General features: G+C 40.1%; 1 protein-coding gene across 6 annotated transcripts in view; it reads right to left on the bottom strand.

The window, feature by feature from the left end:
* shroom2a (shroom family member 2a) overlaps positions 1–24,174 on the bottom strand; it is a 47,716-nt gene that overhangs the window by 421 nt on the left and 23,121 nt on the right. For 2 of the 6 annotated variants that reach the window (XM_058073663.1, XM_058073667.1), the window contains 9 exons: positions 17,876–17,977; positions 13,005–13,130; positions 9,020–11,165; positions 8,774–8,862; positions 6,179–6,508; positions 4,746–5,258; positions 2,584–2,746; positions 2,190–2,462; positions 1–892 (listed from right to left, as the gene is read on the bottom strand). The exon at positions 1–892 is cut by the window's left edge and continues 421 nt beyond it. In XM_058073663.1, the coding sequence (XP_057929646.1) occupies positions 620–892; positions 2,190–2,462; positions 2,584–2,746; positions 4,746–5,258; positions 6,179–6,508; positions 8,774–8,862; positions 9,020–11,165; positions 13,005–13,130; positions 17,876–17,977 (4,015 nt within the window). In that variant the 3' untranslated portion in view covers positions 1–619. Of the gene's footprint in view, positions 893–2,189; positions 2,463–2,583; positions 2,747–4,745; positions 5,259–6,178; positions 6,509–8,773; positions 8,863–9,019; positions 11,166–13,004; positions 13,131–17,875; positions 17,978–20,671; positions 21,475–24,174 lie in introns of those variants that run through there. The other 4 variants (XM_058073664.1, XM_058073669.1, XM_058073668.1 and 1 more) reach the window with 3 other exon arrangements.

The following is a 24,174-nucleotide window of genomic DNA, read 5'->3' as shown; positions in this document are numbered from 1 at the left end:
TATACGGTCCTGCTTCATTTACCATGACTCAACCATACGTTACCTTCAGGGAGGGGCAGGAAGTGTCGCTAAACAAATACAGTGCAGACGTTGCTTAGCAGGAGTCAAGGCTGCGATAGTGCTGAGGAGAGGATTCATGATGAATATGATATCAAAATGACGATGCACGTTTTAACTGAAAGCGAGGAGGTCGCCGAGTTGCACTGCAATGACGTCATCAGCTGAAGATTAGCCGAGTCTACAGCCATGCTATTTTATCCAGCAAGAACATGGCAGCCATTACGCTCGCAGTGCAACATGTATCCGTCAACATCCCAAAACTAGCACAGATGTTGTCATTTTAATACCAAATAAAGCTAAGTGAAAATAAAAAAAAGTGAAATATTGGGCCAGCTGCTAAAATACGTATGGTCACCACCCCGCACACCAGGAAGTGACACTCCGAGTGCTTCAAGTTAAAAAAAAATACTGTCACCCTCCTGTGCCGATCCAAAAGGCTACAAATAAATTACTAAAAAAACTTGACAAGAAAAGAAAAAAGGCTTTAAGGACATTCCACACAGACTGGTCTGGTCTGTGGCGCCCTCTGCCGGACACTGGGTGCAAGTGCAGCTGTCCCTCAGAAGGACAACCTCTGCTCCATGGGCAGACTGTCCAGCAGACACTTGAGCTGCTCCTCGCCCAGCTTGATCTTGTCCTCCAGCTTGCGCTGCTCGATGATGAGCGCCGACTTCATCTTGACAAAGTGCTCGTAGTCCGCCATGCCGTCCTCCGGCAGGTAGCTGGCCAGGATGTCGAAGACCACGCCCTCCCGCCGGTCCAAGTTCTCCTTCAGCTCCTTGGCGTCTTCGTGCTGCCGGATCAGCAGCTTCCTCTTCTCCGTCAACGTGCGCTGCAGGATGACGCAAACATAAGACGCTTTGAGCGGCACAAGGGAGCAAAAATAGTTTGAATAAAATTAATTTGATAAAAATAAGGTTGTTATAAAGGTTAGAATTAAAATATATTTAAATAACTCCATAATACATTCATTCATTCATTTTGTACCGCTTTTTCCTCACAAGGGTCGCAGGGGGTGCTGGAGCCTATCCCTCTTGGGGCGAGAGGCGGGGTACACCCTGGACTGGTGGCCAGCCAATCACAGGGCACATATAGACAAACAACCATTCACACTCACATTCATACCTATGGACAATTTGGAGTCGCCAATTAACCTAGCATGTTTTTGGAATGTGGGAGGAAATCGGAGTACCCGGAGAAAACCCACGCATGCACGGGGAGAACATGCAAACTCCACACAGAGATGGCCGAGGGTAGAATTGAACATGGTCTCCGAGCTGTGAGGTCCGCACGCTAACCACTCGACCGCCGTGCTGCCTGAAATAAGTTAAATTTTTTTAATTTAGAAAATATTAATAAAAATATAGCAGCACGGCGGTCTAGTGGTTACACTCAGACCTCACAGCTCAGAGACCAGGGTTCAATTCCACCATCTCTGTGTGAAGTTTGCATGTTCTCCACATGCATGCATGTTTTCTCCGGGTACTCCCACATTTCAAAAACATGCTAGGTTAATTGGTCGCAGGTATGAATGTGAGTGTGAATGGTTGTTTGTCTATATGTGCCCTGTGATTGGCTGGCCACCAGTCCAGGGTGTACCCCGCCTCTCGCCCAAAGACAGCTGGGATAGGCTCCAGCACCCCGGCGACACTCATGAGGAAAAAGCGGTAGAAAATGAATGAATGAATAAATAATAAAAATATAAAATAATTAAGGTGAAATAAAAAATGAAAACATTATAAATAGGTTTAAAAATTAAATGAAATATAATTAAGAAAACAAATCAAGTTATTAAAAATGTATTAAAAATCAATATACTCAATATAATAAAATAAAAATATAAAGTAAAATGTTATTAAATAAGTAAAATAAAAGTAATTTTAAAAAGAACTATGAAATGATGATATGATAAAAAAAATACCATACATACAAATAAATATATCAAAAACTAAAATCACTAAATAAGAAAGTAAGTAAATACAAAAAAACATAAAATCTATTCATACAATGTGAAAAATGTAATGACAAATAATTAAACCTTAAACAGTCAAGGTTTAAGTAAATAAATAAAAGTTTTACAAAAGGAACGAAAGCCTCCCAGGTTAAAAACAGCAGAGTCATGTACGTACTCTCTCGTCGGGCGTGGCGTCCTCATCCAGACTGTTGAGGGCGTTCTCCACTCTGGCCAGGCGGCCTGACAGAGACAGCAGCAGGCTGACCACCTTGTCCAGGTCCCCCACGAACATGCGGAACTTGTCCAGCTCGTTGGGTTTGCACACCTGCTGGACTCGGGCCTCCACCTCGTCCCCCAGAGCGTTGTTGTCCAACACGTCCTCCTGGAGGCTCTCGCGGGCCTCACGCAGCACCTGCAGCTTCTTGCTCAGGCTGTCGATCAGCTCTTGCTGCTCGGACACAAAAAGCCCGCAGAGACGACATCAAATTGATAACGGACTCCCCGCTGCCTCTGCCGCCATTGAGGGGCTTCGCCATTGATGTTTGAAGTCACAGCGTCATCATTCATACCTTCTTGTTGGCCAGGTCCATGTCTAACTCGTCCTCCTCATCCTCGTCCTGCTCCTGCATGTCTTTCATCTTGATGAGGAGCTCGGCTTTGGGGGCTGACGTACTATAGTATGCCGAGCTGGTCACCATGGCAACCGCACCCGCCGTACTGTCCTCCTTTTCCCTGCAAGCATTTTCATAAAGATGGTGAGCGTAGCGGGAGAGGGCTTCACTGCACATCTGAAAATAACGCTATGTCAGCTATGGACGTGGGAGTTCCATGGTTCAGCAAATATGCTAACGTAATTAGCATATTTGGACTTTATTCTCATTAAACTACTCTACCACTTTTTCCGCAAGCAAATATTCTAATCATTATTTCTCATAATATCATTCATCATGATTAGGGATGTCTGATAAGTATCAGCCCGATATCAGCATAAAAATCGGTCGATATCGGTATCTGATTTTTTTTTCCCCTGATCATTCATTCATTTTCTACCGCTTTTTCCTCACAAGGGGGGTGCTGGAGCCTATCCCAGCTGTCTTCGGGCGAGAGGCGGGGTACATCCTGGAATCACAGGGCACATATAGACAAACAACCATTCACACTCACATTCATACCTATGGACAATTTGGAGTCACCAATTAACCTAGCATGTTTTTGGAATGTGGGAGGAAACCGGAGTACCCGGAGAAAACCCACGCATGCAAACTCCACACAGAGATGGCCGAGGGTGGAATTGAACCCTGGTGTCCTAGCTGTGAGGTCTGCGCGCTAACCACTCGACCGCCGCACCGCCTCCCCTGATCATGAAACCTGATATTTTAACAACACACACAGTATGTGTTTATTCCACCACAGGAGATATGTCACATATATGTCATATACGTCATGTTCTATCAGTATCGGCTGATGTCGCTATCGGAAATTGAGTGTTGGACGATAAAAGCCAATATCGGACATCGCTAATCATGAAGAAAGGTCTTAAAATTTTGACTATTCTTGGAAAATTGCTCAAGATGTTTTAAAAATTTTTTGTTTTATTTTCCAAATTTTAGCTGTTTTTGTTTTGAGTTTTCTTGTTTAATTCAATTTTTAATTTTCAATTCCCCTATTTTGACTATTCTTGGAAAATTGCTTAAGATGTTTTAAAAATTTTTTGTTTTATTTTCCAAATTTTAGCTGTTTTTGTTTTGAGTTTTCTTGTTTAATTCAATTTTTAATTTTCAATTCCCCTATTTTGACTATTCTTGGAAAATTGCTTAAGATGTTTTAAAAATTTTTTGTTTTATTTTCCAAATTTTAGCTGTTTTTGTTTTGAGTTTTCTTGTTTAATTCAATTTTTAATTTTCAATTCCCCTATTTTGACTATTCTTGGAAAATTGCTTAAGATGTTTTAAAAAAAAATGTTTTATTTTCCAAATTTTAGCTGTTTTTGTTTTGAGTTTTCTTGTTAAATTAAATTTTTACAACACAGCTGTCCAAGAAGAAACAGCACTTTAGTTAGTATATATACTTTATATACATAAATAAATACTTATAAAAACTAAAATAGAATGTTAGAAATTATAAATAATAAAACAGGAATGAATTACAATAAATCACTGAAAATATGTATGTAATCTTATAAATGTAAAAACTATATAAAGTATCAGTATCAGCAGATTGTTGCCAACAGTGTTGAAGAATGAGTGACAAAGTTGAAGTTGCGTCAGGGCTGGATACACAGACTTAAATATTATTGAAAATCTGTGGTGTGATTTTTTTCCATGCTTGGAACTACTGTACGTCTGGCAACAACAAATAAAAACAGCATAAAATATTTTTTGTTTCAAATTCTGGGTATTTTGTTTCAAAAACTTACATCCAATGTGAGACATTTGATATTACTGAGTCAAACCTGACTCAACTGGAGATGTTTTGGAAAGAAGAAGGTCCAAAATACCTTCAACCAGAACCCAGACCCTCATTGGAAAGCATTTATTCCTGCAAAAGGAGGATCTACTAAATATTGATGGGGTGCCCAAACTTTTTCATAGCACTATATTTGTAGTATATTAAATGGATTTGAATGTTAGACCTGCTAAAAGCACCTGGCAACTTTGAATCTTCTTAAATGAACTCTTCCTACGAGTGGCACCAAAAAAATTGCCATATTTTGCCAAAAGTGGAGGCTGACCTTTCATCAATAGGCCGTGCGGTCGCGGCTCTGGAGGATGCTTTCCTGCGCTGGTGGCTTCCCTCCAGCTCCCCCTGAGGGAAGATGCCCTCCATCAAGTCCATGGTGGTCTTCATCTTGCTCTGGTCCAGAATGTCAGCCAGCGACTTGTCTTTGTCCATGATGTCCCGGGCGAGTTCTTCCCGCTTACGCTCCTCGGATATTCTCGGCGCGGTATTCACATCATCGTCGATGCCCGACTGCGCTGTGGGCTGCGGTTGCTTGGAAGCGTTCTGCTGGCCCACAGGGGTCACTTCGGGGTCTTTTGGGGGCTTCTGAGGTGAAGACACGCCGTCTGCTTGTCTCTGTCGGCTGAAAGCCAGGAAGACAGAGTCCTGCCCACCGCCTCCCACGTTAGCCAGCTTGCTCATGTCAGGACCGCCGCTCTCTTTATCCGGCATTCCCTCCGAGCGAAGCACCCTGACGGGCACTTTCTTCACCACGCTGCTTGGCTTGGCCCTCACATTTTCCACCCTGGAGGGAAAAATGAGAACAGATTCATCGACGGAGTCTTCTAAAAAGACATTCACTGTCAAGTGACAAACTCGCCAAACCTTTATGAACGCCACAGGTGATGCTCAAACATCATAAGAACGTCACAAGTGGAAAAATAAGTTAACCGCTGCTCGTTTTCACATACAAAGATTGAAATTTGCGACAAAAGATTGGATGCAAACCAGAATGGATGACATTTTTTTAACAAAAACCACAGCATATCAAAAACTATGCAAAATTTCAGCAATAATTCTCAAAAAATTGGATCATAGGAGAATGGGGGCGTATGAAAACTGAGTCAAAGTTTTTCCGACGCAGCCCAAAACAGGAAAACTGGGACCTATGAAAAAAAATTTAGAATTTGAGAATTTTTTACAAAATCCAGGAGCACATAAAATGAAATGAAAAAAGTTTACCAGAATAATATTGTGAGGAAAAATGTCATTTGAGTAGCATAAAATTTGTTGAAATATTAAAAACGTTTTTTTTTAAACAAAAAAGAAAAAAAATTGAAATAATATTTTGGGAATAAAGTCATAATATTATGTGAAATTTATGATTATTTAAGAAGAAAGTTTAAATATATGGAAAATAAATAAAATAATAAAAAAACTAAATAAAAATAAGGGGAGAAAAAAAAAGGGTATAGTTGATATTAATAAAAGACTTTTATTAAGTGTTTGGACTTCCCTGATAATAATAATAATAATAATAATAATAATAATAATAATAATAATAATAATAATAATAATAATAATAATAATAATAATAATAATAATAATAAATGTACAATGAAATATGGCTAATAAGCAAATAATACAAATGTGTTCATCGGTGCATGTGCTAAAGCACCGTGTCTTGCGGCTTTCATGTGGGATTCTTCCAAGAAGAAACGTTACCCGTTCGAGTCTTGGTCGAGCAGATACGTGGGAGGCCTGTCGCTGAGTCTCTGCGGGGAAAAGTGCGGCGAAGGCGAGCGCGGTGCCTCCATGGTGGCTGGCGTCCTGCTAGAGACGGACGCTGGAGGCCGATGGTCCACCGGCTCTTTGCCCTCTGCCTTACAGGAGTCGCTGGTCGGGGTGCAACGTTGGGATTCGTGGGGGTTGATCTCGGGGCATCTGGGCGGCGGCGGCTTCCTCCTGGGTCCACACGCCGTCTTGGGTGGAGGAGGGCGACGCTCGCATTCGGCAGACTTCTCTTTGCAGTCGGACGAGCGTCCCTCTGGGAAGCTGAGGATCATAGCAAAAGAAGCTTTAAATGACACGGAGCGGTGGCCACGCAAACGATCATCTGCAGCCAACTGGGATTTAAAAAAAACATTCCGGCAAGTCTCCTCCCTCGACTCTCAGCTGGCAACCCGACCAGGAATACTTGAGCTCCCGCAAGCCTGCAAGGAGGAATAAACAATCCTGCGGCGCACGGAGCAGATCAGCCTTTTTTCCCCTGCAGTTTGCAACTCTTAACACGTCGTCAGTTGTCTTTTATGTGCCGTCACGCGTCCGTCGGGCCTGCTTTCCGTGCATACACATTCCGCGGGCTCGCATGTGAGCGCCTCCGCCCTAACTCAGTTAAGTGATTGACCGTACCATCACAAGATACAGTTTTGGGGCAGTGGCGGCGAGCCAAGAAGCCATCTTTCATTTCCTGCCACCCAAAGTTAACCTGCAGAAAGAAGCGTGGGTCTGCAGCCATAGCGCAGTTATTCAACTCCAGCTCCCATTCCACATTCCCATTCCGCAGCATCGCCATACATCAACAACACTGGTGTTCAAAGTGCGGTCCACTGGCCATTTGTGGCTTGTGGATGGTTGCTTTTGTTGGCCTGAGGGATATTCTAACTAAAAAAATATTATTTTCCAAGAATAAAAAAATTTGAATGTTATGAGGAAAATGAGGATGGATAGAATTAGGTTGTGGAAAAAGTTCTAACATTACAAAAATTACAAACTTGAGAATTTTTTTTTGTCATTTTTGGGAAATTAGGTTGTGGAGAAATAAAATTATATAGGAATAATAATTATTAATTTATGTAATATAATTTATATAGGAATTATAGGAAGGACACCAAAATATTATGGGGATTAAACCATAATATTACAAGAATAACATTTTGAAGATTATTTCAAAAATAAAATAAAAATGGGGGGAAAATATTTTGGTACTACTGTATACTGTAATGTGAGTGTGAATGGTTGTTTGTCTATATGTGCCCTGTGATTGGCTGGCTGCCAGTCCAGGGTGTACCCCGCCTCTGGGATAGGCTCCAGCACCCCTGTGACCCTTGTGATGATAAGCAGTAGAAAATGAATGAATGTATACTGTGTTCATCAACACACATCAACACATATTTCCAATATGTTCTTGTTAAATTCTATTTTCCAATGTATCATTAAAAAAATAAATAAATCAACCTTAGGCCACAAATGACTCCCGGCCCACACTTTGGACACCTGTCATGAAAACATGAAAAAGTGTCTATTCATGAGCTGCAAAACTACAAGTGCCTGTCAGTAATCAAGGATGGCCTCGTAGCTTCAAAACTGCCGTCATATGCTACACCTCTGCTACCCACTACGTCAGGGGTCTCAAACACGCGGCCCGCGGGCCAAATGTGGCCCGCAGGACACTAGTTTGATATGGATGCTGTATGGTATCATGTACCCAGAAAAAATTATTACGTTTGATTAATGTTCATGTTAAAGGTTAAATAACTGTTAATAGTTATCCTCCCTATTCGTGTGGAAGTGGTAAGTTTTTGGCTATTTAAGTTTAAAGGAAATAACTTGAAGGCTACCGTTTAGGTCGCTAGCTCTCTAGTTTGCGAGTTAGCATGTGTCTCAAGACCCTGCAGTTGCGCAATATGTTGTAAATAAAAAAGTATAAATGTGACTATAGTCGTGTTTTGTCATGTCTACAGGGCTCTAATAATGCTTTGTTCATTTTAATTTGAAAAAATAATTTGTCTACCCACCAACTATATGTGGTTTCTTATGTTTTATTATTATTATTATATTTATTACTGATTGATTTTCTTTATTCTTGATTTTTTCATTAATTTTTCATCTTATTTTGTGCAGAAAAATAAAAATGAAGATATTTGAGAACAGTGGAATGTTTTATCAGAGCTTTTCTTGTAGAAAATCGGAACCAAAGCACTGAAAAAGTTTGTATATTTTTCTGTTTTTAATAAATGTGTTTTGTTTTTTTTTGGAAAACCTGATGCGGCCCAGCCTTGCCCAGACCCTAGCTCCAGTGGCCTCCAGGTAAATTGAGTTTGAGACCCCTGCGCTACGTCAAAAGCCGTCAACGCCGCCATGATGCCCTTGACAAATAAAGAACACGCTGATAAAGACAGAGCACAAACAATGCGGGCTTCTCCCACGGATCTTCCACTTGTTTGAACTAGCCCCAGTTTCAACACTTACGTCATGTAAACAAACATCCTAGCATGTGTGGTATAATGGTGGCAATGGGCCACAATGACAACATCTTACCTGGAGGCAGCGTTGAGTGACTCAGCAGGTTTGTTCTCCATCAGAATTTGTTCCTTCTCTGGCGTTATTGTTGCAGCGACACGAGTCATCTGGAAAAAGGAAATAAAACCATCTTAAAAAGTAACATCCTTTCTTCACGGAGACATGAGGCTTAAAAACCAGGGTGTGTCCAGAAGAACCAACATGGATTACTCCTCCCACACGCTACCTTTTATGTTTGTTCTGCCAGACTGACGAGGAACTCACCTGCCCATAGATGTCAGCCGACGGTGAAGACCTGGACCGCTCGTGAAAACACGCCGACTTCACTCTCTCCTCCGATTTGGGATCCAAGATGTTGTCAGCTGACCGGAATCGTCCAGAGGCTCTGGTCTCTGGGGGTTTCTTCTGGACGTTCCATCTGGCCTCATACTCGGCGAAAGTGGTGGAGTACGGACCTCCATGAGGGTCATCTCTGTCCCCAATCTCTTTCGGCATGTGTGCCGGGCCGGTGGAATCACTGGGGTTCTCCACTGAAGATTGGTGACTGGATTTCCCATTTTCTTTCACCAGTTTCTGTTGGTCCTGTGAAGAGCTTGCAGTTTCTTCTTCTTTTACTCCAACCTCATGGATTTTGTCAGGTTCAGAGAAAGATCTAACCTTTTTTTCTGCTTGAAAGCGCTTTCGGCCACCAATGCGCATGACCGGAGCACCCGGAGCGCCAGATTTGCTGGCTGTGGTCTCCGAAACTATGGAAAGAGCAGTGAGATCCTTTCTTGCCACGGCTGAGGATGGATAATTGGGAATGGCTTCAGCTGAAGGGTGCTCCACCAACACGGGTTCAAGATCTTTCCTCCTGAAGGAAGTGGCCTTAAGCACTCGAGCCTGTGCTTCCTTTAGATTATCCTTGTAGGTGTCTGTGAAGGGGCTAACTGCCAGAGCGGGGCCCGAGATCTTGTTGGACTTCCACACATCCTGATTGTCTTCAGTATCACCAGGAAGAGTCGCCGCACTCTTGCTCTTCTGCAACTTGGCTCTTCTCATTTGGATCTCGCTCTTTAAGGTGGTGGCAAATCGGTCGCTGCGCATGAGCTGCTTGGACTCCAGCGTCTCCTCCGAGTCTCCTTTGGTGTCCACGGACAAGGAGTGGAGCATGGGGGTGGTCTGAGGGTTGATGTTGCCGTGGTGTCTCACATCTTGGGTAAATTCTCTGTGCTGCAGAGGAAGAGATCGCCGTTGTTCGGAATGTCCGTTGTTTGGTCCTCGATGGCTCCTGGTGTCCTCAGCGGCGACTTTTGGGGGCGTGGTCTCCACAATAGCGGTAACATGGTGCTTGCTGTAGCCGTTACTTTCTCTGCCTTTGGAGGAGTACTGCTGCTGTGGGGAAACTTGATACTTGGCTTTGGTGACCGTTTTTGGGCTAACCGGATCCTGCTCATTTCCTGTCTGGGTTGAGTCCAAGCTGGTAGAACATTTCCTTTCTTCTGGTTTCCCAGATGCACCAACACAGTAGTAGCGGCTGTGTCCACCGTTGTCAAAGTTGGGGTCAGGATTCTGGTTTGTAGAACCGTTTGTGGAGAGCTCCTGCATGCTAGAGAAGTAGCCACTGATGTTCTTTGGAGTGGTGGTAGCCCACGCTTGTGAAGGAAAAGTGCTTTTGTCGCTGTGGTGTCTGTGATGGCTGGATTGACCTTGCCTGACATCGCTGCTGGAGAGCGAGTGCTGCTTGTTTGAGCTGAACTGGCTCGGACAGTAAAAACCACCCCTGTCGTTTTTCGGGGAAAGGTTCTGACCAACACGATCTTCAGAGCAGGATTTCCCCTGGACACAAGAACTGGGTGCTTCTAGATGAGCAGCACTAAGACCTCGTTCTTTGGTGGCCGCAAAGCTGTCACTTCGGGCGGGGGGCGCTGGTGGAGGAGGTGAAGGGGAGGCGGTCTTTTTTTTCTCCGGAACGTGCCACACCGGTCCGTAACTCATTCTACCAGATGCGGAATGGCAACAGCCGGCCTGGTCGTCAGTTTGGGGTCCGTCGCAGCCTACTGAGTAGACGGGCCTGTCCTCCTGTTTGACTCCGTCCATCACACTTTGGCTGTTCCTGCTGTTGCTGTGCCTCCCCCCTGCATCCCACTGGCTGACCTTATACAGCACGTTCTCAGTGGAGGTGGCGTTGCTTTTTGAAAGCGTAAAGTCTGGCGTGCCGGAGCTGGTGGAGAAGGAGCTGTAAGCCGAGTCTCGCTTGCCTCCTCCGAGATGCTCCATACTATTGTTGGACTTGGCAGACAGCTGACTGGCCGGGTATGGATGGGGGACGTGTTCTAGGCTGTCCATGCTGCCGAGGGAGCTGAACTGGTCCGAAACCCTGCAGAGGTTTGTTTGCTCCCAACCCGAGGAGAGATCGTTTGACGACGAGCTGGGGTTTAAAAGTGAAAGGACAACCAGACAGAATAAAATAAAGCACATTCACACATAAATTCATCATGATATTTTGTAAAGAAAAACACATGTAGATATACTTTTATATATATATATATATATATATATATTTCAAGAAAAAACTGCATCTGAGCTTTGTCATAAACTGTACAGTGGGTGAAAAAGCCTATTATTAATATAAACTTCACGTTTTGCTCTTTTCCCACTTGTTTGCTATTTTTTAAAAACATTTCTAAGTATTTCAACTTTTTCCTTCACGTAATCTTAATCTATAAATGTCTTGCCAGAATATTATGAATTTATCCCCATAGTATTTTGACTTTATTCCCTTTAACATTATTCTCCTAAAAATTAGTTCTTGTTAGAATACAACTTTTCTCTTACTGTTTTTGACTATTTCTTTTTTCCATTTTTTTTTCCATTTTCCAACTGTTAGAAAGTTTCTTCTTGTAAATATGATTTTATTCGCAGAATATTTAGACTTCATTCTTTTAACATAACTTTTTCCACAACGTTGTTTTTTCCCCACAACATTACAATCTAAAAAGATTTTTTTTTTCTTTAATAGTTTTGCTACTAAAGTGACTTAATATTTTGTCATAATATTACAGGTTTATTCTCCTAAAAATTAGTTCTTCTTAGAATACAACTTTTCTCTTACTGTTTTTGACTATTTCTTTTTCCCATTTTTTCCCCATTTTCCAAACTATTAGAAAGTTTCTTCTTGTAAAAATGATTTTATTTCCAGAATATTTAGACTTTATTCTCTTAACATAACTTTTTCCACAACGTTGTTTTTTTTCCACAACATTACAATCTAAAAAGATTTTTTTTTTCTTAAATAGTTTTGCTACTAAAGTGACTTAATATTTTGTCATAATATTACAAATTTATTCTCACAAAACTGTAATTTTTTTCCTTGTTAGAATACAACTTATTTTGTTAATATTTAGACTTTTTTGTCATTCCAACTTTAAAAAACAACATATATTTCCTGTAATATTTCTCTATGCTACTAAAGTCACTTTGTTTTTCCCGCATATTACATAATGTTTATTCTCATAAAATATATATTTTAATACGAATATTAATAATATTTTCATTAATATTTTACTGTATTCACATAAAATTACTACTTCAATCAACCATTTCAACTTTCTTCTTGTACCTATTTATTCACTTTATTCCCATAATATTTTGATATTATTTCGACTCTCATAACATTTATAACTTTTTCCATATCCTAAATTCCTTTGTTGTTTGTACATCATATTTTGATAAAATGTCTCTTTTTTAATATTTAAACTTTATTCTACTAAAATTGTGTTATTTTTCTTCATCATAGTACTCATTGCATTACTCTTGGAAATATATGACTTTTAAAGTTAGATGTTTTTTGTGTCCTCTTAATTTAATATTTTGACTTTATTCTTGTGAAATGGATGCTGGTTTTTCCATGTTTTAGAAAGTGCATCCCAAAAATGTCCCCGTGGGCCACACTTTGGACAGCCCCAACAAGAAGCGATGCTAAAATGCTTGCTGAAATGTCACTTTTATGAGCTACAGTAGCCTACTGGAATATTCTGCAGAGACTTGCTGCTTTTCTTAGTGGCGTAGGGTAGCGCTTTTGGCTTTGCATTTGCTTTTAAAGTGCCAATGGAAATCCATTTTTACACACCAGTCTCTCGTGGAGAGAAGCTGTGACGGTTAGAGTCCCCTAAGCAATGATACGCATTGTTCTGTGTTTTATATGTGTGAGAAAACATCTTTTGAGAATAATTACAATGTGTACATGAAGCAAACAGTTTGGCGTTACCTCGCATCGTACGTGGCATGCCACACCGCCACGGGTGGAGACGACTGTGTCTTGGCCGATTCCAACTGGCTCTCGTTGAACTTGGTGGAATGCCAAGAGTGAGGCCTGCTTATGGGTTCATTGCGTCTGGACGGGGAGGGGAGAAAAGCAGAATGCAGAGCGGGTTAGAGACCAAGACACTCGTGGGACGGCAACAAAAGCAGATGCTAACAATCACAGCAACGCCACTGGGGAAGCTTTTCACATGTAGGGGGCAAATGGTATACTCTGTAGCATCTAATATCGCTTTCACTGCATGGTTACACTCATTCATAAATTTCTTTGTTGTTTACAATATTATGATATAAATAACCCAACATTTTTTCTTTAATATTTCAACTCAATCAATTTTTTCTCCTAATATTTTTACCTCAACCTCATAAAATGTGTGCTGTATTTTCCAGGGATGCTTTTACTTAAAAAAATATATATTTTCCAAGTATTCAACTTATTTTTTTGAGAGAAATATTTTTTTATATTTTTATTTCATTATATATTTTTTATTTTATTATTTATTATTTTACATTTATTATTATTTTATTATTATTGTTATGTATTATTTATTATATTTTCTTCTTTATATGTTTATATTTTCTTATTTTATATTTTTATTTTGACTTAATTTCCCTGATATAACTTTTTCCCCCAAGCTAATTTCCCAAAAATGACAACTTCCATTTGATTCTCATAATACTACAACTTTTTCTTTAATATTTCAACTATTAAATGCCACTGAAATTATTTTTTTCCTCATAATATTATTACCTCAACCTCATAAAATGTGTGCTGGTTTTTCCAGGGATGCTTTTACTTAAAAAAATAATATATTTTCCAAGTATTTCAACTTATTTTTTTGAGAAAAAATATTTTTTATATTTTTATTTCATTATATATTTTTTATTTTATTATTATTATTTTACATTTATTATTATTTTATTATTATTGTTATGTATTATTATATTATATTATTATATTATATATATATTATATTATTATATTTATATTTATATATATTTTCTTCTTTATATATTTATATTTTCTTATTTTATATTTTTTATTTTGACTTTATTTCCCTGATATTATACTTTTTCCCCCAAGCTAATTTCCCAAAAATGACAACTTCGGTCATTTTGTTTCTCATAATACTACAACTTTTTCTTTAATATTTCAACTATTAAATGTCACTGAAATTCAATTTTTCCTCATATTATTATTTTATTATTATAAAATCACTGCATATTTGTACTTTTTTTTGTTTTTCTTGTCCACAAGTCAATAAAAAAAATAGCTGCAGCTGCAAATGTCCCCCCCGGGCTGAACATTAGAAACCCTGTTGTAGCACCTGCTTTTTGAATTGTAAGCTTGTGGAGCCGGGTCGTGCTAAGACGGTACCATGCAGCAGAATAATAAACTACAGCAAAGTAGTTGGGGAATTATGTGTCTGCTAAACAATAGCATTCCGTATAATTTCACAATGACATTGACAATCAATATACTGTACTGTAAAGGTCGGCATTGTATTTGCTTTTTTAGGGCTGGGTTGTGTGTTCTGTGTGAATGGCACCGACACACAAAGGGGGTCAACAAAGTTGACTTGGGACTTCTCCACATTGTGAGGTGGTGGTGGAACATCGCCAGCATGAAAGGCTATTCCTCCATCCTCTTCCTTCCTGCTCCCTTTCCCGTTGCAAGCAGTTGTTGCTGTGTGACAGTAGTTTGTAGCTGCTCCTGTTTACTTATCTGACTTCGGCATAATGCAGCGAGGTGCGGTCAGGGGAGGCAGACACTTGATGCAAAATGAAAGAACAAATATTGATCAAATTTGCAAATTTGTTCATATTGGCTGGCAACCAATCCGGGGCATGCCCTGCCCCTTGCATAACCTGGTGAATGAATGAATAAATATTGAATATTTGTGGATTGTCTGCTCTTGACTTAATTCTATCCGAGTCCCAGGGTTGTCTAGACACATAATGACAAAAGAAAGGATGCGACTTGGCCACTTTGATCATTTGTAGACATGCTAAAAAGTTATATACACATTCATGGAAAAAAATGCCTGGTACAACTAAAGGTACCTTTATTTGGTTATAAGTTAGATTTTTTGGCAACACGATGCGATTGTTATAAGAACTTAAGTGATTTTGTATTATCAAGAAAACCATGGAAATTGCTGTACATCAGCTCTTAAAAGGGGCCCTATTATTCTCATTTTGCCCCTTTGTATTGAATTGTGGACTCCTATAGATTCTAACTACATTTATTAAATGGTAATGGTTTTATTTCACTTGAACATGCATCAGATTACAATTGAGTGCATCCCATAATCAGTTCACAGTTCCACATGTCCAAAAGGAGTAGGAAGAAGCAAAGCTTATTAAATCCTACCCCTCCATCTGGTACTTTTACAATCAGTAACTGTTACATTTGTTCACTTCCTGCTTTCTTAATATAATTTAAGTAGCTTTTATTGTTATTATTATTATTTTGTATTGTTCATTCATTCATTTTCTATCGCTTATCCTCACGAGGGTCGCGGGGGTGCTGGAGCCTATCCCAGCTGTCTTTGGGTGAGAGGCGGGGTACATCCCGGACTGATCGCCAGCCAATCACATGGCTATTTTGTATTTATTTATTTTATTTTATTAATTTTACTTATTTTAAAATGGATCAATGAACTTAAGAAATAATTATGAACTAATAATGTTTTTGACTGTAAATAGGGCTGCATGGTCTGTCAAGTGGTTAGCATGCAGGTCTCACAGCTAGGAGACCCAAGTTCAATTCCACCTTCGGCCATCTCTGTGTGGAGTTTGCATGTTCTCCCAGTGCATGCGTGGGTTTTCTCCGGGTACTCCGGTTTCCTTCCACATTCCAAAAACATGCTAGGTTAATTAGCGACTCCAAATTGTCCATAGATATGAATGTGAGTGTGAATGGTTGTTTGTCTATATGTGCCCTGGTCCGGGGTGCATCCCGCCTCTCGTCCGAAGACAGCTACGATAGGCTCCAGCATCCCGGCGACCCTCATGAGGATAAGCCGATAGCTGCGTAAAACACAACGTGGTGAAAATATACTCATGAAGCCTGAGTCACACACACACAACCACGCAAGTGTGCTAAACTAAGCTAACCCCTGCTAGCTTCTTTCTGTAAGAGGAGATTCAGGGATTGTTCAGTGTTTATAATGGATTTTGTGCACAATTGAGCGGTAAATACTTCAACATCAAATGTTCGTTCTCTTCATGGTGACAGCCTTTCATACATCTTACACTGTATATGTGCTGTGGCATTTTATTATCCTTGGAAGAATCTATATCGCTATATTGATAATATCACCCAACCGTACTTGCAGGTTTTCTTGAAATATATATAACTTCTTAGCATATCTACTCCAAAATGTAAGAGTCACATCCTTTCTTTTTTCACTCTGTGGGCCTGGCTAGAAACAGGTTTGGAAACCTCATCATGCTTACAAATACAAGGTAAGACTACAGATACTTTTCACTTAGTAAAAAAAAAGTGACTAAGAAGTATTTGAAAACATGTTTTTAACCAAAGTGAATAATTTTCGTCTTCATCTTGTGATAAGTCCATGCCTCACCAGCCAGTACGTCACCGGCGTACCGTGTTGCCGTGTGAAAGCACAATATCAATACAATATGCGTGTCAGGGAAAAAGGTTAACAACCACAACAGAGGTCAGTACAAGACATGATTGACAACTTCATGCGTGCTCTACTGTACATGACAAATGAAACTAATAATAATCCACATGCTGAGCAAGGAAGGCTTTATGTCAGGGGTGTCCAAAGTGTGGACCACAGCTTTTTTTCAAACTACAATAATACAAATAATAATAATGGATTTGATTTGATAGCATTTTTCAAGGTACCCAAAGCACCTCACAATGACGTGAATCTACTTCTGTAGCCACAACTGCTCTCTGGGGTAGTCTGATGTTTTTGATTGGCCCATGGCACATTCTACTAATATAATTTCATTAGAAAACTAAAAAAAAAAAAATGCAAAAGACGAAAAATCTGCAAAATATAAACGGGAAGGTTTCATAAGAATAATGTAACATTAGGATGAAAAACAATGTCATTTTAGTAGCATAAAGGTGAAATATGAAAAAAGACAAAAAAACGTTGAATCTAACCTAACCCTAACCCTAACCCCAAAACATGAAAAGCTAAAGTCAAGTTATTAACAAAAGTCATTCTAACAAAATAAATCTTAATACTATGAGAACAATCTCATGTTATTATGAGGAACAAATAATGTCATTTATTAGCATACATTTTAAATATTAAAAAAAAATGTTTATTTTTTTAAAAGTCGGAACAAAATAAAGCTGTAATTTTTGGAAAATGGGGAAAAAAGTTATGCTATTATGGGAATAAATTCATAACACTTTATAAGAGTGAAGAAGAAAGTTGAAATATAGGGAAATGTGAAAAACAGCAGCAAAAATGAGGGGGAAAAATAATGAATTGGTAGAAATAATTGGCTTCTTCACCTACTGTATATGCTGAAATATATACAGTATACTGTATGACTTCTTAGCATGTCTACAAAAGTGCATCCTTTCATTTCCCCCCATCTGGTCTCTGCAGGAAAAAGGTTTGGACACCCCTGGTTGACATGTTGCTATGGAAGGGACAGTGCAGATACATATTCTTACAAATGGCAGATGATCATATGATGAATGTGGTTACAGGCCCGGGGCGGGGGAGTCCACACACACACAAAGGAGATGGGGGAGTAGTGGGTGGCTACCATGAGAAATGAGGGTTAGCGACTACAATGGTTCCACAGAACTAACCGTACCTCATGGAACTTCGCAAAATCTTGGTAAGGAAGCTTCTGGCCACATGCACGTCATTCTCTGAGGGCATTTTGTGCGCTACAGTATCCACCATGTTCACATTCCTGGGCAGCAATGGAAGGAACACACACACAAACTAAGACATGGGCAACAATGGTGCTTTTTCCTGCTCATGTGGGCGCTGCATGGACATAATATGGTAAATAAGTACAAATGTAGTGTGTTACAGCTCCCTCTGCTGGCTTGACATTAATACCATGATGGTATGTTGAAGGGACATGCTTTTTACTCTGAGCAAGACGTGGAGACCAGGCCATATGGTCCGCAGGGGAACACGAGCCCAGTGTGGGAGCTTTGGAGGGGTGGGGGGTGGTGGGTGTCATGGAGCTTAAGAGATGGGAGTTGTTTGTCTGCCTTTGTATCCCGTCCACCAGCGCAAACAGTGACAACCTTTAACAGGAAGTAGTTATTCTCATGTGGAATCCCTGCCTTTACAAAACGTGATATGAAGGATGCTTGTGATAAAAACTATATCTGTGGTTACATCGCTTCGCAAGGTTTGACGACAACTGAAATGTACAAAAACCCAGGCTATTTTCTCCCTCAGAAAATAATCAGGGTGGACTTATTAAGACTTTTTTTGAGATGCAATTTGACCCATTTCACAAACTGGAAAATAAAGCCTCGGATGAGCAGTAAAAATTGGCTACATGGATTCACCAATAATATAGGTAATGTAATAAAATGGATAAGTCATAATATTATGAGAAATTTAAAGGAAGTTGAAATATTTGGGAAATTACATATCATACACTACAGCAGAAATTGTAAAAACAGCAGAAAAATAAAATCAAAAGTCAAAATATTAAAGAGAAAAAAGTCGTATTCTAATAAGAAAAAAAGTTTACAATTTTACAAGAATAAACTCGAAATGTTACGGGGGAAAAATATTTTTTTTAACAACACAGTTGAAATCTTAAAGAAAAATGTTATTTTTAAAAAGTAATATGAGAAACACAACACAGTTATCATTTTTGGAAAATTTTACATAATTGTAGGAATAATAAATTATGAAATAATTATTAAATAATAAATCATATTAATATTAAATAATATATTATTTAATAATTATGAAACAATATATCATATCATTAATATTAAATAACATATTTAATAATATTATTATGAAATAATATATCATATTATTAATATTAAATAATATATTATTTAATAATTATATGACTAGAATATAGTCATATTATATATATAATATATATGACTATATAACAAAAAACAAACAAAAGGAATAAAGTCATTTTTGGCAAATTAGGTTACAGAAAAGGTTCTGAAAATAAAGTCAAAATATGGGAATAAAGTCATAATTATGAGATGGAATTGGACAAAAAATACAATTCTATGTGAATAAACTCTTAAAACTCTATTATGCTCATTTTTCAACCCTGTGTATTGAGTTGTGGACTCCTATAGAGCAGCTATACACAATAACACGCATAAAAAAAACCTTCTAGATCTTCCTGAATCTGCACCTATTCCAGCTGTATTTCCTTGGATTTATGCTTCCCGCCAAAACGGTCTGTTTTAATTTATTCCACCTACAGCCCGCCTCCGGGCACACCCACTCCGCTGAGATTGGTCACACGCCCAACTACTTCCTAACTACGAACAAACCCCACTTTTGGTTTTGATCTCTGTTTTTCTGTTCCTGGCAATTTGGACTTTATTCCCATAACATTTTGACTTTATTCTTGTAATATTATAATCTTTTCTCCAAAGGAATTTTCCAGTGAGTACAACTTTGTTATCTTGTTTGTTTTTCAGAATATTATCACTTTAGCTCATTCAATTTTTCTCTTAACATTTTGACTTAAAATAAGTAAATAAATGGCATATTTTCCTATTTTTGCTGCTGTTCTTTAGTTTTCTGGTTAAATGATATCTTTTGAATGTGGACAGCCATGCTTTAATACGTCCTCTAAATTGCAGAGGCAGCTTTTTAGCTGGATATAGGCCAGATGACTCTTCTCAGCTCATTTAGCATCCGTATCAAGACGTGGGGGTGGCTAGTTTTTGTTTTGGTTTTTTTAGAGGGAGGGCAAGAGGTGAAATTTTGTGACGGTCAAGAATTTGGGACAAAGCTTTTTCTCTCATCGGAGAGCCATGAGGTCAGGAGGTCCTGCCCTCGTCAAAAGGCCTTCAACAATCCAACGGCAAAAACAAGTCCCCTCATTCCCAAAAAAAGCGTTGCGACGACCCAGTAAATGATTTCATCATCTGGGTTGGAGGACTCGACAAAGAAACGTCAATGTAGATTAAGAGTTAAAAGCCCGTTTAAGGAGACAAAAACAGCAACATGGAGCTCCGCCCTCCTCCGGGTTGTCGTTTCTGGGGCGCTCACGGGCAGCCACACATGGCGCTGCCTATTGGTATGCAAATGAAGGTGGTTTTTATTAGGCCTATCGTCAGGGCTACAGCTGGGCTGGCACAGATATGCTAGGGAAGTCAATCAGTTGAGGCTCGCAAGGGGGGCAGGGAGAGAAACTGTCGGTAAAGACCTGCGTAAAATAAATTCCCTAATGATGCCCAATGTGTTAATATTCACAGATATAAGCCCTTCCCCCTCATAATAAATACATTCATTTTGCTAAGTCCGGTTGATCGTGGCTTAACCTAAATGGACACTGGGAGACAATCAACTATTGGGGTCATAAACACGATATGTTTCAAGACAACGTAGCTGCAGGTGGATGGGAGGACAAAGACCAAAAGTTTAGACTCACCAACCATGTGGCAGGAGGACACAAACCGACACCCCAAAAGTTATCCCTAAAAAGGCACGTACGTGAAAACGGCAGCACCTTGGCTCACAAAGTGGCGCGGCCGCCACCACGTTCCGAGGAAACGACACATCCACGAGGACCGATGAGCATCGTAGATCAAGTCCACCGCTTACAAACACACCCAGAATCCAAAATCCTCAACGTGTGACCACTGGAGCCAAGTTGCGCTGGCCAAATGACTTTGCAAGAGAAGGGGAGACTTCCTTTGGGATTAAGGAGAGTTTTTTTTTTTTTTAAGGAGGTGGAAGAGTGCACAGAGGAGGAAAAGGGGGGCTATTGTCAGGACCAGACCCCCACCCCGCCTTGTTTCATTGGTCCAAAGCAGCTAATATGCTAATGAGGGGGAAGAAATGCCGGACTCTTCTTTTCGCGTCTCCCCTGTTGTGAGGCGGATGTGCATTTCTCCCTTTGCTATGGCAACAGGTTGATCGAGGGTAATGAGCTTTGCAACGGGGCGGGTCCACACACATACACAGATTTAAAAAAATAAATAAATACTAGCTTGTTTTTTCAGTGAAGCTATCAGGAAATGATAGAAAATGTCCTCTCACAATATAAAGATGTGGGGGTTCACGGTGTAAAACCATGCCAAAGTTTCAGATAATGAGGTTTTTGCATCTGGAAGTGAGCCCTGAAAGAAGTTTGGGATGGCTCAAAAGGCTTGCTTTCAAAAGGCGTGGTAAAAATGTCCTTTTGTGACATCACAGAGGGGCGGACTTCCTTATATATAAACTCTCTGCCCTCCCCCAAGCTCTGCTTCCCCCCCGCTTTCCCCCAAGCAATGCTGCGCTGTTTACTTGCTAGCAATGCCTCGAAAGGGAACACCTCATTTGTTTCCGATTCCTAAATACGCCACCATCACGTACAAGTGGTTGGAGTTCCTGATTCCCTACCAGCTAAAGAAATGCATTTTAATCTGTCAATGGCATTTCACACTGGACTGTTTAGTGAACATGGGCCACTATGCAGCTGGACTAGCCCACAAACTTGCTTAAGCCCTACGCCTTTCCAATGTTACTTGGTGGTGTGGACGAGTCAGAAGAGCAAGCAGTAACAGTTTCAGTCTCCTAACTGTTTATTTTGTATAAGTTATGGAGCATAAGCACTTGTCTGTGTAGCATTATAGCATAGAGGAAGCGGAGTGGCTAAGCGGTGCTTAGTGACCCCCAGAGAGTAGTTGTAGTGCATACCTAAATACAGTGCACCTTGCTGGGCCACACCATGTAGCTCCCCCAGCGTGTTCTCCTGACCTCCGTAGCGCACACAGTCTGCTCGGAGAATGCGTGTATCTGTATCAAATCGTTCGATATCTTCTGTGTGGAGTTTGCACAGTCTCCCCGTGCATGCGTGGGTTTTCTCCGGGTACTCCGGTTTTCTCCCACATTCCAAAAACATGCTAGGTTAATTGGCGACTCCAAATTGTCCATAGGTATGAATGTGAGTGTGAATGGTTGTTTGTCTATATGTGCCCTGTGATTGGCTGGCCACCAGTCCAGGGTGCACCCCGTCTCTCGCCCAAAGACAGCTGGGATAACCCTAACCCTAAACAGCCAGTGACTTCTCACAGTTAAACCAAGCGTTCAGAGTTATACCAAACTTTCATAGCTTACTTCAAAATGAGCAAAACTCATTATCTGAAACTTTAGAGGTCAGAGGAGAAAGCATATGTCCCCTTTAAGAATTGCTGGATTGTTACCTAGTGTGTGCAAAGCTTCGTGGGTAATGCAGTGTGAAGCAAGTTGAGTATTTCATGTGTCAGGAGAAATATTTTTTGGTAAAAAAAAAAACAGACCAACGTTTATACTAATAATATGCTTTTTCACTGATATGACAAAGCTGAGATGTAGTTTTTTCTTGAAATATACTCGGTATACCTACTTATCACATACTACAGTATTAATTGGCCCTGTACCCTAGAAACCGCCCATGATAGATACGGGAAAAGGCCAAAATGATACTGTGTCAAAGCCCAGGGCAGTGATACTGATAAAATATAGAGTTTAACCATGTCCAGTATCAGCCCCCGTAGCTGTCCACTCAGAGCGCGCTGCTCTGGTATCGTGCCCGTGAAACAACCAATCAGAGAACAGCGCACGAGCGTGAACACACTGCGTTTGTTTTGCTGCCGTCTGTGCTCTGTCAACATGTCAGCGGTTGGAACTTCGGATGTCAGACATTGATAAGATAAGACTGTTGATAAAATATTATTGTTGAAATATTTTTGCAATTATTGTGTTTACACTGTTTAGATATAATACATGTAATAAACTGAAAATTTTCTGGAAACAAAATGGTCTTTTGATTAAATAGTACGTGATAATAAGCTCATGATTAAATAGTATGTGATAATAAGATCATGCCCCCAAGTGTCAGTATCTGATACTGGCACGCGGGGGCATGATACTGGGCCTGATACCAGACAAACCATGTGATAACCTATAATTAGCATATCTTCATGTGTTGCTAGACAAAATATCAAAAGGTAGGCAAAGGTGCATCCTTTCATTTCTCACTATTGTAGAAAGCAGTGTTTCATTAGGACACTATTTATGTCTAACTTGGAGCTTCAACATCAGCCACTTACTAAATACGTATGATTATCACTCTATTTGCATTTATTTGGGAATACAAAGATAAATATGTGCTGTTAAATACAGCTGTTTGATACATTTCTACATACCAGAATGTGTCCTGGTCTTGTGTCATATCAATGTGTCTTCTTCCAGAACATTCTAATGTTTCTTAAACAGGTATACTTTTATTGTAGCCATATACTTGTTGACTTATTTCAGCTTGTGTAGGTTGACTTTATCTCCTTGTAGGTGTAAACATTGTCCCGTCCCTCTGGCTTTGTCGTCTTCTCTTGTGAATTGAATGTCGTTAGGAGCGGTGCCATGACACTCCATGGAGAGTTGCGTTTACTGTAGGTATCGAAACACGATACTGTTTGATTTTATGTGAAGCTGTCGGTGCCTACAAGGCCTGTCCACATGGAAACAGGAACAAATCCTTCGAACACTGGAACACAACAATGTTTCCCACGGGAAATTATGTAAATCCAATTATCACCCAGACATGCTGTGGCTGCACACACAGGTGAGTGGGTCCCCGCCTGGGGGACCTAGCAGCAGCGCAGACATTCAAGGCAGTCGTGTTTTGATGCATGAGCGGTGAACCGTGAGTGCCGTGTCAAGGCCAGCGCACATTCCTGGGCTGCGCAGCATGCTAACCGTCAAGCGACGGGCTGTACGTGCTGACCCTGGCCTACAAACACCTGGAACGCTCTCATCTGGAGGGAGTTGACAGTCCTAATGTCATCCCTGTCAACACCTGTTATTACAACTCAGGTTACTTCATGTGTAGCTAAGAAAGAGGAGAATGCAGGGGAAAAACACCCCAAAATGTTAGACATCAACACCTGTCCCAGAAAATAACCTACACCA

The sequence above is a fragment of the Doryrhamphus excisus genome, chromosome 5 (genome assembly GCF_030265055.1).
Source record: "Doryrhamphus excisus isolate RoL2022-K1 chromosome 5, RoL_Dexc_1.0, whole genome shotgun sequence".
NCBI lineage: Eukaryota > Metazoa > Chordata > Actinopteri > Syngnathiformes > Syngnathidae > Doryrhamphus > Doryrhamphus excisus.
The sequence above is the reverse complement of the archived record's forward strand: the minus strand, read 5'-3'. Positions and strand labels throughout refer to the sequence as shown.